General features: G+C 38.9%; 3 protein-coding genes across 8 annotated transcripts in view; all 3 read left to right on the forward strand.

Annotated features, from left to right (window-relative positions):
- LOC102671125 (eukaryotic translation initiation factor 4 gamma-like) overlaps positions 1-5288 on the forward strand; it is a 32914-nt gene extending 27626 nt beyond the window's left edge. For 5 of the 6 annotated variants that reach the window (XM_006615058.2, XM_031510147.1, XM_006615057.2 and 2 more), the window contains 7 exons: positions 33-95; positions 3234-3301; positions 3384-3498; positions 4069-4237; positions 4312-4454; positions 4543-4673; positions 4761-5288. In XM_006615058.2, the coding sequence (XP_006615121.1) occupies positions 33-95; positions 3234-3301; positions 3384-3498; positions 4069-4237; positions 4312-4454; positions 4543-4673; positions 4761-5109 (1038 nt within the window). In that variant the 3' untranslated portion in view covers positions 5110-5288. The remainder of the gene's footprint in view (positions 1-32; positions 96-3233; positions 3302-3383; positions 3499-4068; positions 4238-4311; positions 4455-4542; positions 4674-4760) is intronic. The other variant, XM_031510146.1, reaches the window with a different exon arrangement.
- Positions 1671-2884, forward strand: LOC102670984 (oleosin GRP-17-like). The gene is made up of 3 exons (XM_031510148.1): positions 1671-1827; positions 1951-2611; positions 2734-2884. The coding sequence occupies exons 1-3, from the start codon at positions 1780-1782 to the stop codon at positions 2739-2741; spliced, it is 717 nt and encodes a 238-aa protein (XP_031366008.1). The 5' UTR covers positions 1671-1779; the 3' UTR covers positions 2742-2884.
- A 5521-nt stretch (positions 5289-10809) lies between the features above and the next one.
- LOC102670755 (alkaline phosphatase-like) lies at positions 10810-13683 on the forward strand. Its single transcript, XM_006615054.2, has 8 exons — positions 10810-10978; positions 11334-11536; positions 11608-11800; positions 11877-12040; positions 12220-12567; positions 12635-12833; positions 12920-13138; positions 13212-13683. Exons 1-8 carry the CDS (start codon positions 10903-10905, stop codon positions 13394-13396), a joined length of 1587 nt encoding a protein of 528 aa, XP_006615117.1. The 5' UTR covers positions 10810-10902; the 3' UTR covers positions 13397-13683.
- The last annotated feature ends 305 nt before the right edge of the window (positions 13684-13988 follow it).

Genomic DNA, 13988 nt, shown 5'->3' on the forward strand with positions numbered 1-13988 from the left:
TCATTCATCGGATATATATTTTCTGTTTTCAGGACAAGCTGTTGACCAAGCTCGAGAAAAACGAGCCGGAATTAGCCTCCTCTCAAGAAGACGAGGTGAGTAAACGATTTCTTGCGATTACTTTAAAGATCGATCGAAGATTGGTAGGATTCTCGGTTGAATTGGCCTCGCTGGAATCGGATATCTCGATTGGATGAAAAATCACAGAGGGGGAGGGGAGGAGGGAATTACCACTTAATCTTGCCGTGGAACGAAAGAAATTTACCGTTGGAAGGTTACCCTCGATTTAATTATCATCCCGTGGAACGAGGGGTCCCAGTGTTGGGGTCCCAGCGCAGGCCGAGGTCAGCTGCATTTTTCGACTCTTTTCTTTTTTCTTCGAGGTTGCTCGAGATAACCTCGTTACCTCGCCGGCTGGGACAAAAAGCACAATCCAAAGGCTAATTCGTCGTTTTCGCCAAAGGAGAAGGGCGTTGATTGGCGGGGGTGGAAATGAAATTTCGAAGAAAAGAGAACGAAGAAAGGGAAGGAATCTCTTGATAATTCCAGGTGGCGTCGAATTATCGTGGAATTAGTCTCGGTTCGGCAATCGAGATTTTTCGATATTTTTTTTTCTTTTTTGATTCATCAAGATCCAAGGATTAATAGAGAACTGTCCGAGTTGGTTAAGGTGGATTCGAATTTTTCGCGTGGAAAATATTTTCGAGGAGGGGAAAAAATTTGATTCTCGCTGAGTTATTTTAAAAACTTGTTTTCGCGATCACGAAAGAAAATGAGATGGAAGGAGTACAGTGACCCAGAATGAAATTAAATGCTACGAACGGGGGTCCGACACACACACAGAGGGTGCAATTTTCGACGGTCAAATGGACTGGGGGCTGCACAAGAGAGGCAAGCCTTTCTTTCGAAGACAGTCGTTGGTCCAGAAAAATTACAATTTCCGAGCGAATAGGCTTGTTCAATGGCTCGCGAAAGTCGATTAACGAAGCTGACAAAGTGGTAGCTACGACGACCCTGCGACTCCTGACGTGTCTATCCACCCTCGAGCGGCTATTAATATTCCAATTTAATCGACGCTACTTGGTGGTCGTGCCGATTATAATCCTTGAACGATCGAACGAACATCTTCTGTTTTAATTATGTTGTTGCTTGGATGCGGGCACGTTCGTTTGCCGATTGGAATATATCGTTCGAAGATTGCTACGTTCGGTGCACGACTCGATCCTCGAAGAGATATTTGACGATGCGAAACAACAAAGGTGGATCGGAAGAGATCGATTGATATATTTCTTATTAAATAACAAATTGTTCGAGTTAATAAATGGTTACGTAAGTTGAAAATCACTCGGCATTGTTGTCATTACCAGCAAATTGACTTCCTGGGAAAAGATAAATTTGTTGTTAAAAGAGCGTTAGATAAACGATTGGACGGGTGATAACTAGACGACACGACACCAATTATCATCCGTCCATCTTCGTTCCGGTACAACACCTCGAAGAAGAACCACCACGGTCACGAAAAATATCCTTCCATTGTTTCCGCTTGTTATTCCCGAGGCGAAAAACAAAGGAAAAATACAAGTTGCGATCACCAATGAAAAAAATACAATACGATGGAAGGCAAGAAGGTGGCAATGAGAACGACCGTGATTCCCTTATTAACCTCTCCATTGCCACCTCCAGTTTTCGCGCAATTACGTCGCGAATTGTAACTATTTATCCCCAGAGGGGATTAAATATCCGTGTGAGACAGTGACCAGTGTCAAAACGTCGGTGAACATGAAGCATCTTCTTCTCTTCGTCGCCATCGCTCTCCTCGGCCTCTCTGTAAGCAACACCTTTTTATTTCTCGAAGCTTTCGCTTATCGAATCCTTCTTTCAATTATTATCAATAATTATTCCCGATAAAAATGGAACTCGACTTAAAAATAACTAATACTTTTAAATTAGTTGGTCGGAGCATTGTCGTCCGAATACTCGAGCATTTCTAGCGATAGCAGCAGTCGGGAGAAACGTAGCCCCGACGATGCTGGCCCTCCAAACGGTCCACCTCCGCACGGCCCACCTCCGCCCGGACCTCCTCCATCGGGGCCTCCTCCATCGGGGCCTCCTCCAGAGGATATGATCGATCAAGGGTCGTCGACTATGGAGGAATCGAGGAGCAAGAGAGCGGCTCAAAATATGCCTATGCCGGGTGGTATGGGCGACATGGGAGGTAGCATGGGAGGTAGCATGGGAGGTAGCTTTGGAGGTGGTATGGGAGGTGGCGCGTCTCAGTTGAGGAGCAAGAGAGCGGCTCAAAATATGCCTATGCCGGGTGGTATGGGCGACATGGGAGGAGGAATGGGAGGTGGCATGGGAGGTAGCGTTGGAGGTGGTATGGGAGGTGGCGCGTCTCAGTTGAGGAGCAAGAGAAGGGCTCAAAGTTCTATGCAAGGAAGTATGGACGACATGGATAATGAGATGGGAGGCGATATGCCAAATAGGCCGCCTCAAGTGAGAAGTAGGAGAGCGGCGCAAAATCCTTTGCCAGGAGGTATGGGAGGTGGTATGGAAGGTGGAGTTAGCATGGGTGTTAACTTTGGAGCGAAAGCTGGTGGAGGAAGTTCGGGTACGTGAAGAAAAAAAGAAAAAAAAAATAATATATCGTCGATGAGAATTTAACGAGTTCTCGTTGATCGGAATGATACTGAATGGTATGATGTATTTTTTCTTTTTTTTTTTTTTTTTCAGCAAACTAGGAACGACAACAGTTATTCAGCATGGTTCAGCATAACTATGAGATAGTTATAAGTAGGATCGTTTTAGATATGGTCAAGGGACTACTGTATGTTGTAGTTTAGATTAAAAATGTTGGAATAAATCGATTGATTAAAAAAGAAAAAATTCTTGTTCGAGTTTTGTCTTTTGGTGTCTTTTAAACATCCGTGTAATGAAAATTCCATCCATTTGAATCCTTACGATGAAACTCCATTTCTTCCTTGGAAGAATTATTATCCTGAGGAAGATAGGGATCCCCTGCTGTTTCGAAGTTGTTACTCCCTTAGTCGTTGAAAATTTCCGCTGACCAGTCGGAAACTCCCGGAAGGGATTTCATCGGATTTTATCTTTCACCCCCTCGCGTGGATCTCAAACATGGGAGTCGAGAAAGATGGAATTAAGTAATTAATTAATTAATTACGGTTAGTCGAGATGAAATATTAATTTTAAAATCTCACTTTCTTCCTTCATAGTGCGTGATCTGTGTGAACGCCAGAGCCACGATGCAAACAGCTCCGTGTGGTCATCGGGTCGTTTGCAGGTAAAAGATATTTTTTTTTTTTTGGATCAAACAATTTATACAATTTGGTTATTACCCTATATTCTCTGTTTCGATCACACAGGCGTTGCTTCGTCAAGACGATACAAATGGCCGTGTCGCAGAGGCTCTTACCTTTGAGATGCGTGATATGCAGAGCAAAGATTCTACGTTTGAAACAAACCCTCATCCCACGGGACGTAAGTAGTGCAAATAATCAACACAGCTTTTTTTAATCACCGCAACTCTCACCCTCTCGTTTCTCCCCCTCGAGGGACGCTCGACGACGCGTTGCATCTTACTTGCGATTACTTGGAGGCGCGATTTTCTTCCTTTCTTTTTTTTTTTTTTTCATCACAGATGCAAAAAAAAAAAAAAAGAAGAAAACGCGACCGGAATAACGGTGGTATTCGTGCTCGTCGATGTGATCGCACACGAGTGTAAAATTGTCGTTAATTGGAGCGAGCTCGGAAACCACTCGTCGCCTTGGCTGCGAGGTCGAATAGCCCCCCTCGTGCGACACGACTATTTTCGAAACGGTTTTAATAAATATCGCCAATCCTGCAATTAATCTCGCGAAATTTCAATCTCCCTGTGCACGAGCCCACGATCCGTGAATAATTCGACGTTTAAATTTCGATAAAAGTTCAAAGGAAATTTTTCAACGTCACTTTGAACGCGAGCGAAATTTCCTCGTTTAACGCGTGCCCTTCCTCTTCCCTCTTTTTATTTTTCACGACAAATCTTCTCGATCGTTCGATATTTTACAGTACTCGATGTCAGGAAAGTCGTGGGTCCTGCCGCAAAGCGCCTCGGAGTACAATATGGGGACGGGAGTGCCCGTTGGAGTGACTGGACCCGGTGGAAGATGGGTCGCTGGAAGCGTCCCGGCATCCGCCTCCCTCTACTCAATGGCGAGCGGTTCATCCTCCATTTCCGGTTGGTTGAAAACGACGAAAATGGCGAAACTCGTTTGATCCACGTGATGAAACGTTATTTCATTCGCATTGCAGGAGTGTCTTCCGTGTCTTCCTCGAGTTCGTCCTCTGCAAGTAGCACGGGAAGTTCGAATCTTGGGAAACCTACGAGGGTGAGGCAACCTTCCGGCGCGACTTTGAGACGCTCCCAAACGCAATCTATGAAAATGAGAATTCAGGTCCGTTAAGAGCTCGTCCTAAGAATCCTAAGTGAATTGTTATTAAAATCGTTAATCTCGCATTCTTGTATTAATTGTATCTAATCAGGAGTATCAAGATCCGGTTCAACAGGTCGCCGAGGAGGAAGAGGTGATGAGGGAAAATCGGGATCGTAGATTGCCGCCTATCAAGGAATTCCAAAGAGACTATCGCGCTGGAAAAGCATCCACTAGGATAAGGTGGTAAATTAAATTGGATTTTTATAAATATATACACATATATATTCATATTTCGTCGTCTTTAACGGTTTTATTCGCGCCCTCCAGATGTGCTCAAAAAATTGTGACTCAACTGGAAGCGTCACCGAGTCCCAGGGACTCGAGCAACGTGTCCAGCTCGACGTCCTCGTCATCGACGAAATCTACGTCGAAGAGGCCTCAATCGGCGCCGAAGTTGTCGGTGGTCCAAGAGATCCAGAAGTCGAAGAAGGAAAAGGAAAGGGAGAAGGAGCGAGAGAAAGCGGAGAAGGCTCGTCAGAAGGAGGAGGAGAAGGCGGAGAAGACAAGGCAGAAGGAGGCTAAGAAGCTGGCCAAGGAGGAGAAGAAGAGGGCGAAGAAGGAAGCGAAGGCGAGGCGAAAGGAGGCCGAAGAATCCCTCCTTAGGGAGGAAAAGTAGTCTTCGAGTAGGGACGACAAGTAGAAAAATCAAGAACGATCGATAAGCCTGGAAGAAAAAAAAAAAAAGGATTTAAAAGAAATACTATTATAGGATCTAATCTCATCGCGCTCGGGGCACGTTCAAGCTGTGTCGTGGACGCGATCGTTATCAAAGAAAGAGAATAAAAAAATAAAAAAGAAAAGAAAACGAAAAAAAAAAAAAAAGAAATCAAAAGATTCACGAGCATTTTGTAATTCTTAGGGTCTAGTTAGTGTTCTTCTCGAGACGCGCGGCCATTTCGATGATTCAAAGTAGGCAGTGGTGTCTACCGTAATAATAGCGTTTTCATTCCGGAGAGGAAGGGTCTATTTATCGACTATATATTTACCGCTTTATTTAAAGAACAATTAGGATATAAGGCATTTTAACGTTTTATAAAAGGGCGAGGTGGGTAGTGAGTTTTCGCGGGACAGCTTGAACCGATGCCAATTCCCGAGGGATGTGATGAGAACGTATAGCGGCGATAGAAAAAAAAAAAAAGAAAAAAAAAAAACGTATATCTAAGAAAACCTAGAAGCGGCCAAACATAGTAACCTGTCATATCGAGTTATCGCGGACTAATAATACTAATCGATAGGAAGACTCGAGAGAAAAGCGTAGCGCTACGTTTGCTATTATTTGATTATCGCGTAATCTATAACCCTTTATCCTGGGCGTTTCCTTTTTGTAGGAACAGTAACCTCGTGACGTTTTGTCGTTACTTTTTTTTATAGGATCATCGTCGATCATCATACTACTCGACCACCAACTCGAAATCGGTCATTTCTAGGTTGGTTGGTCTACGAACACCAAAAATTCTCGAATATCTGCTTCACGGACAATACTTTCGAGTACGTAGTTTGTTGATTCGCAGTTATTATTAATCTCCCCGCACAGTTCGTCACATTTCTAGGAAGGAAAGAAAAACTTGTCGTTGAAGTTACTCTTCATTCAACGAATCATACTCGATCGTGCATATTAGTTCGTTAGAAAAACTCCTGTTAACATTGAAATTCATCGTTGTTTCGTTCTTCGTCCACGACGATTATCCACGAAGAAAATTTCGAACAAATGTGGAAAGCGATGAGGATCATCAAACGTGAAAAGAAATTCCATTTTATCGAGTACCGATCAAAAAGTATCCATAGTTTTCTTTCTTTTCTTTTTCTCGTTTTCATCCTTGCCGATCGATTATTATTTCATCCTGTTCCCTTCGCGAATACGTACTCCTGTATACGTACGTGCATACTTGTGAGACGAGTGTATTCACTCAGGGGGGGGAGGTAGACGAACGCAATTCACGGTATACATATACCACGACGATAAGCCTAAGGCAAGGGTTCGATTAAGAACACGCGGAAGGATGTTTATTCTAACAGAGTTTGAAGGGAAAAAAAGTAAAAAAGTAAAAAAAAAAAAAAATAAATAAATAAAAAAAAGAAAATAAAAAGATAAAAAAGAATAAAAGAAAAGGGAAAAAAAATAACCATAGTACAATACGATAGATAGATAGGACGAAAGCAGAGTTTCGAGTGCAGTGCGTGCCTCGTTTATCGACTTCGTGATTATCGTAGATGAGTAGCGTTTTATCGATTCGTTTAAATCCTCTTCTCTCTCTCGAGACAAGGCTCGAGAAGCTTAATTAATCGATCAACTACTTGCAAAACTATTACCCTTTGCCACGTTGCCCTAGGCGCTATTTCAAAGAGTCCTCTTTATCCTCGTAACCCTTTCCACTGAGCGGAACTGATAAATTACTCGTTCGACGGGAAGCGATCCGTGTTTCATGAACTTTACAGTACTCGTAATATTCTCTTTGGGTGTTATTCTAATCTCTGGTATTCAAACTACTAATAGTTTTAAATTATTAATATCGAAAATGGAAGAAATTGTGTAATCCAATTCTTCGAAGAAGAATTCGACGCTTGACGATCGATTCGGTGTCGAAAAGTGTTGACGAATAAGAGTTGGAAATTGCGAAACGTATTAAATGTTATATTCGTGATATTTCGAGCAGCACGGGTATAAGAAAGAAGCGAATGAAGGAGGAAAAAGTAGGTTGAATATCACGGAGTATACACGATTCACGGTTACGAGACTAATCCCGCGATTAAACCTCTTTGAAACTGTTCTCGCCCCCCTGTCCCTGCCCCTACTTTTTCAACCCTTCGGTTCGATGAGCGATACTGGATAAAATGATGCTCGGGGATAGAATTAATAAATGTTTGATCGATATTCTCGCATTATTATTAGACAGACCGATGGTCTTTTCGTTCTTGACACGGGATACGAGATTTTGAGATTTCTTTTTTCTTTTTTTTTTTTTTTTTGATTTCATTTCTTCAGTTCGATAAGAAGAGGTGATAGTGATTTATCGTTGCGAGCCAGCATCGCTCGAGAGCCAAGCTCAAGCAGCCAAAAATCAAAAGCAATTTTTTTACAGCGCGCGACAATGATGTTTACAAAGAGCGATGAGATGCGAGGAAAAGAGAAAAGAGAGGAAGGGAAGCAAGAGACGAGACGAGAAGAATTTCGAAATGGAATGATAAGATCAGCAGCGAGTATCGATCAGAGACAATCTCTCGATGAAGCGAAGAATTCTCGGTTTTTCTTTTTTTCTATTCGTTACTCCCTACTTCCGTTCTTCTGTCATTCTCTCTTTTTTCTTTTTTTAATATTCCTTCATAACGTTCAAATAACGTTGCTCGTCCTCCTCCTAACTTGACCTAATTTACCCACTGCCGGTGATTTTGATTTCTCGAACGATCGAACTTTGCGAGGAAAGGCGAGGAATATCGATTATTAAATCATGGATCGGATCGTTTTTGATTCGAAGGATAAGCGTTTCATCGTTATCTTTTTTATAAAAAGAAAAAAAGAAAGGAAAGTTCGATCGATTCCTTTCCTTTGATTTCGTTCATTCGCGTGTCATTTTTTTTTCGCGTTAAATTTTTCTCGCAAAGAATAAAAAAAAAAAAAAAACGGTCGAGAAAGTCTCCAATTTTCCTCCGTTCGAACGATAGAAGATAACTCTGTCGCATAGACGAATCCATCCGCGCTCGAATAGGAAATCTCTTTGATTCGTCGCGGATGTGATTGCGATGAAAAAGACACGACAGACGATCTCTTTGTTTGTATCCGAGATAAAAAAATCATCGCGCACATATCAGTAGTGATTAATGCATTTTACTCGGCGTCTTTGCTCCAACTTCATCTACAACGTGAAAATCCGTGTCTGTTCGTCGGGGGACCGGTTTCGTATCTTGTCGCGTCGAGCCGATGATGAAGTTAAACTCGAGGACGCTGCCAATTAGCGTGTAACGTAGACTGTCAATTATTACCTGTTACATCGGTTTCCATTCCGGTAAACGAGCCGAGCATTTCACGTAAGCATGCAATCGTAATCGACGGCATTATTCTATTCTGAAGGAGCTCGTGTCGCTCGAGCGCCACTCGAACTCCATTAAGAAAAAGAAGCACGCGCGCTTCTTTCTAGGGTTCGAGGGAACAGTGTCAAGGAAATCTTCACGCGTTCACATTTCGAATCGTTTCGTTGCGTTCGCGAGACTTTCTCGAATCTAAAGTGAAAAAAAAGGGGGAGAGAGAGAGACAGAGACACAGAGAGAGAAAGAGAGAGAGAGAGACGAGAGGGAAGCAAGAAAGCAAAGGAAATTTTCGAGAAGATAGATAGATTACAGAAATAGAGAAAGAGAGAGAGAAGGAGAGAAAGAAAATGTATGTATGTGTGTATGTGAGAGAGAGAGACAGAGAGAGAGTGTGTGTGTTTTCTGCCATCGTAAAGTCAATTTTATCGTGTACGTATATGTATAATTTCAATAAAAACGGACGCTGCAGGTAGATATTTTTGCTGAGACGATTTCAGCGTACGATTCTTCGATATTACGTGGCCTGAAACTCGAAAGAGATAGAGAGAAACGAGAAACGAATTGACTCCAAGGTTCAGCGATTTTATTATATCTTTGTCGGATCGTAAGAAATTATATGGCAATATCATATGATCCGGCTGTAAATCCTGGCCTTCCTGGCGTCACTTCTACGCGTTTACAAGATCATGGTTCTTAGATTGCGATCTACTATATCGATCGATCTGAAAATAAGAGGATCGAGAATGATAGGAGATCTGAAATGCTTCGATAGACGATAGTAGAGATGATGATGCTGTATAAATGCGGATTAAAGAGATAAATTAAGGATTGTTGAGCTACGAAGATTTTTCGTGTAGCATTTGGAAGAATTATTTAAGAAAGGGAAGGCAAACTTATAAATATCTCGAGACACAAAAATTGTTGGCAATAATATTTCAACTAGAAAAAGAGAGAGAGAATAGTGGATGAGAGAGAGAGAGAGAGAGAGATGAATCGTGCGGCGTCTGTAATCGATACAGCGCGACGTGCATGTATCGCGTTCAATACGAGGATAACTTTATTGTACTTTATCGTGTAAGAGAGATTTGTAGAGAGTTTATATTAGGCCAATTGTCACAGTGAGAGTTATACGATAGTGATGTTTTTTTCTCCTTCAAAAGAAATCGTGGCCAACTATTCCAATTCCCTTCCCTTCAAAGAAGAGAATTTTGTTCCGCTTTGCGTCTGATCCACCATGTTTTAATTAGCTCGTCTTTTATTCTCCCAGTTTTATCATCACCAAGCTTGTGGATCAATCGATGTTCAATAATCGACGAGAAAAATTGGAGAAATAGCACATCCGGGTGAACGAAGCTAAAAGTGCTAAAAGTAACCTCGAACAGTTCAAATAGTTGGCCACAATTACAGGCACGAAAGATCGTGTCGCGTTCCAGCATAATACTCGCGTAACAATTGCCTGGATGATCAATTTGTGTGATATGGACAGTGAAAGGATCCATCGAAGGATATAATCTCGAGTGCCGATTCAGAACGTATTCTCGTAATTTTCAATGATTTTATTTCGTTCCAAGGTACCTGTTCTTGGCCAAATATAAATTAACTTAATTAAATTAAATTATGTTAATTAACGTTAAGAGGAAACATAACATTTGTTTGTTTAATAGATGATTTTCTTTTATTTTAATCGAAAGTTGCATCGAGAAGTAAGTTTCGCGTTGAAAAAAATCAAAATTTATAAACTTATTTAATTGTAGGAATTGATGGATTAAGATGATAATCTAATAGCATAATGGAACTTGCTCCTTTGATGAATCTTTAAAAAAATATTGTTTTGAACGCGTGAAGACAAATCATTTTTCATATTTTCTTTTTACCGTACGTTTTTTTTTTTTTTTTTAATCAAATTAAATGTTCAAGGTAAAAAACAGGTTCAAATGGAGAAAACTTTTCGAATGGTGGATTTTATCAATTCTATTTTTTTTTTAATTTCGTTCAAAACAGAGTCAGACACGCGAAAAGAAAAGAAAAATAATTCTTTAGAGATTGTGCGATGTGTTACGATCTGTACGAACAGACGATGAATATGAACAAAAATCAAATAAAACGTTACAATGAATGTTAGTTAATCCAGTCAATTTTTTCATCCGATCAACCTATCAAAATATCCTATCAAAAAAAAAAAAAAATGATAAAAAAATTCAGAAATAAAATAGGTTTCTTCCTTATCGATTTAATACAATGCGTTTCACAATAGAGAGCGTTACGAGATCATAAAAATTAGATGATTACTTATATTCTATCTATTCATGCTCAGTATCATGTAATAACACTTATGACACTCATGTAATTATCAGACACGCAGTTCAAATCAGTGTAATATTTCATTATGTTAAAAACTAAATTCACCACATTATACGTTAGCTTTTCTCTTGTTGGAATCGTTTTTGCTACATTGAAAGAAGGTATAACTAAATTTTATTAATTCGTGCACATTTTGTAATTATAAGCAACTCTGCAATCAGCAAAATAACTGATTTCTTCCAATAATAACAATAGTACAAATAATATTTCTCTTATAATCTCTATATTTCCTTTCATTGGTCTTGTTAAAGTATTTATATCTAAAATAATCATTTCCGCGAACAAATATCACAATTATAATTCTTTATTCAAAATATGAATTTTTATTTATACAGCTATCATGTTCGTCCTATTTATTTATCATTATGCAAAATACACGTGCTGTGTACGTGCCACGTAAACAGATCCAAAAGACGGAGACTCAATTATTTAATCAGAATTTTTTCTTTTATTCAGATATTCAATATTGGCGAGAATTGGCTAATGAAGAATTGGAGGAAGCTTTATCATACAAATGGAACACGAACAAAGCGAAGAACGTGATCATCTTTGTAGGCGATGGCATGAGTCCTGACACCATAACCGCCAGTAGAATATACCGTGCTGGCGAAACTAGTCGTTTAGCTTGGGAAAATTTTCCTCACATAGGCATTCTTAAGGTCTTCATTCTTATTAATCTTTTAAAAACGATTACAGAAAAGATAACTAATATTAGCTTTTAATAAAATAGACGTACAATACTAACAAGCAAGTACCAGACTCAGCTTCAACGGCAACTGCTTTGTTTGGTGGAGTAAAAACGAATTTTGATCTAGTTGGACTGGATGCAAATGTAGCATTAAACAATTGCTCTGAGAGTTTGAAAACAGATTATCATGTGGATTCTATTGTTTCATGGGCGCAGAGTGTTGGTAAAGATACAGGTAGTAAGAATAAATTGAATAAAAATAAATAAGAATCTTTTCTACAGGAATAAGAATTCAAATTATGATTTTATAGGATTCGTGACAACTACCAGGGTGACCCATGCAACTCCAGCACCTTTATATGCGCACAGCGCGAACAGGCGATGGGAATGCGAGTCAAAAATGCCGAAGACTGCTGAAAAATGCAAAGACATCGCCAGACAATTGGTGGAAGATCTGCCAGGAAAAAATATCAAGGCAAACTATAATATATCCTGATTGTTCAGTAGAATGTTTCGCATCAATTTGAGAGATTGTTAAGTACATCATCTTTCATCTTTTGTTAAATATATTAATTCAATTGCATGAAACATTCGAAATCGATAGATAAAAAAATGTTAATTTTGTATCTTTGTAACTCTGTATTTTTGACTTAGGTAATTATGGGAGGTGGTAGACAAATGCTCAAGACAAATGCTACAGGCACTAAATATGATCCTATAGACGAGTGGGCTGGTCACAGACAGGATGGTAAAGATTTAATCGAGGAATGGAAACGAGACAAATCCTCTAGAGGATTGGCCTTCTCTGTTGTTCAAAATAACGAAGAATTATCTCGTGTAAACGTTGATAAAATCGATTACTTGTTAGGAATTTTTGCAAATGGTCATATTAGCATGGACTGGAATAGAAAAAAAGGTCCCAAAGGGCAGCCGAGTCTCGAAGATATGACTGTGACCGCATTGAAAATTTTGCAGAAATCAAAATATGGTTATCTTCTCGTGGTATATCTTTATTTTACTAAACGAGAACATCTTGTATTAATTGGATATATAAAGTGGTAATTTTTAGGTTGAGGGAGGACTTATTGATTTTGCTCATCATCGTGGTCACGCTGCACAAGCATTATTAGAAACTGTTAGGTTCTCGGACGCCATTAATGCAACTTTGAAAATGATCAATACGCAAGACACACTTGTTATCGTAACCAGTGATCATACGCATTCGATGAGCTTTAATGGATATAGTGATAGAGGTTCACACATTCTAGGTACATAATTTTTACAATAATATATGTTTTAAGTTAAACGTAATGAATTGAGAATTATGCAAATATAATTGTAATTTATGTTACAGGCATAGCTCAGAAATCTAAAATCGACGGAATCCCATATACTACGTTGAGTTACAGCACAGGTGGACCGAATAATATGGCGTATATAGTTAATAATTCTAATTCTGTTAGGATAGATCCTTCTAAAGAAAATACAACAGAATTCACGTATAGTCAACAGGCAACTATAATATCGGATGAAGCTTATCATGGTGGTGGTGACGTAGCTATCTATGCTATAGGTATATACATATTTCGATGATTCACAACAATCAACTTGAGAAATTTAAGTTTAAACAAATATTTATCTTTTAGGTCCGTATGCTCACTTATTTCATAGTGTACATGAACAAAGCTATGTTGCACTTGTTATTGCACACGCTATGAAATTAAAGTCGGATATGAAATTAAAGTCTGAAAACAACGCTGGAAAACACTATAGTAATATGATTAATGTTTTCATGTATTGTTGCTTGTTTCTTTTAGTGTTATTTCATTGACAAGGTAAAAATAGGTAGATCATAAATTGTACAGTATTAAAAAAAAGAGACGATATATTCAGATTATGTAAGGCTAATGTGTATATTTTAAAAAAAAAAAAGATCAAAGTTACATATTTCCTTATGATACTTAAGTAAATGGGACAACAAATGGCTATGAAAAATACACTTGGGTCCACTTAATCACAGATTAGCCTAACTCGCTCAGTGGACGTGCTAAGTCTTTCCAAAGAAAGATAATTATATTATATATCTTATGATATAGAATAAATCATTTTCTTCTCGCATATTTATATGTATATATTTTTTTTCATCACGCGTCTAATTTTTTTTATATATATACAAGTTAAAACGATTTTCAGTCTTTTTTTGCTATAGACAATGATTTGCAATACGCTATCCAGGTAACTCGTAAATTGCACTTCATATTATATATAGCGTTAACTAACACGATGATATAATATTGACAATGATTCTTAGAATTATTTTGAAAAAGGCAAAAATATAAAATAACAGAAGGATTACGATTTATGCCAGTATTGATAAAAATTTATCGCATGAATTTTTAAGACCTATTTATAAAAAAAAAAAA

This window comes from Apis dorsata, unplaced genomic scaffold (genome assembly GCF_000469605.1).
Source record: "Apis dorsata unplaced genomic scaffold, Apis dorsata 1.3 scaffold_209, whole genome shotgun sequence".
Lineage (NCBI taxonomy): Eukaryota > Metazoa > Arthropoda > Insecta > Hymenoptera > Apidae > Apis > Apis dorsata.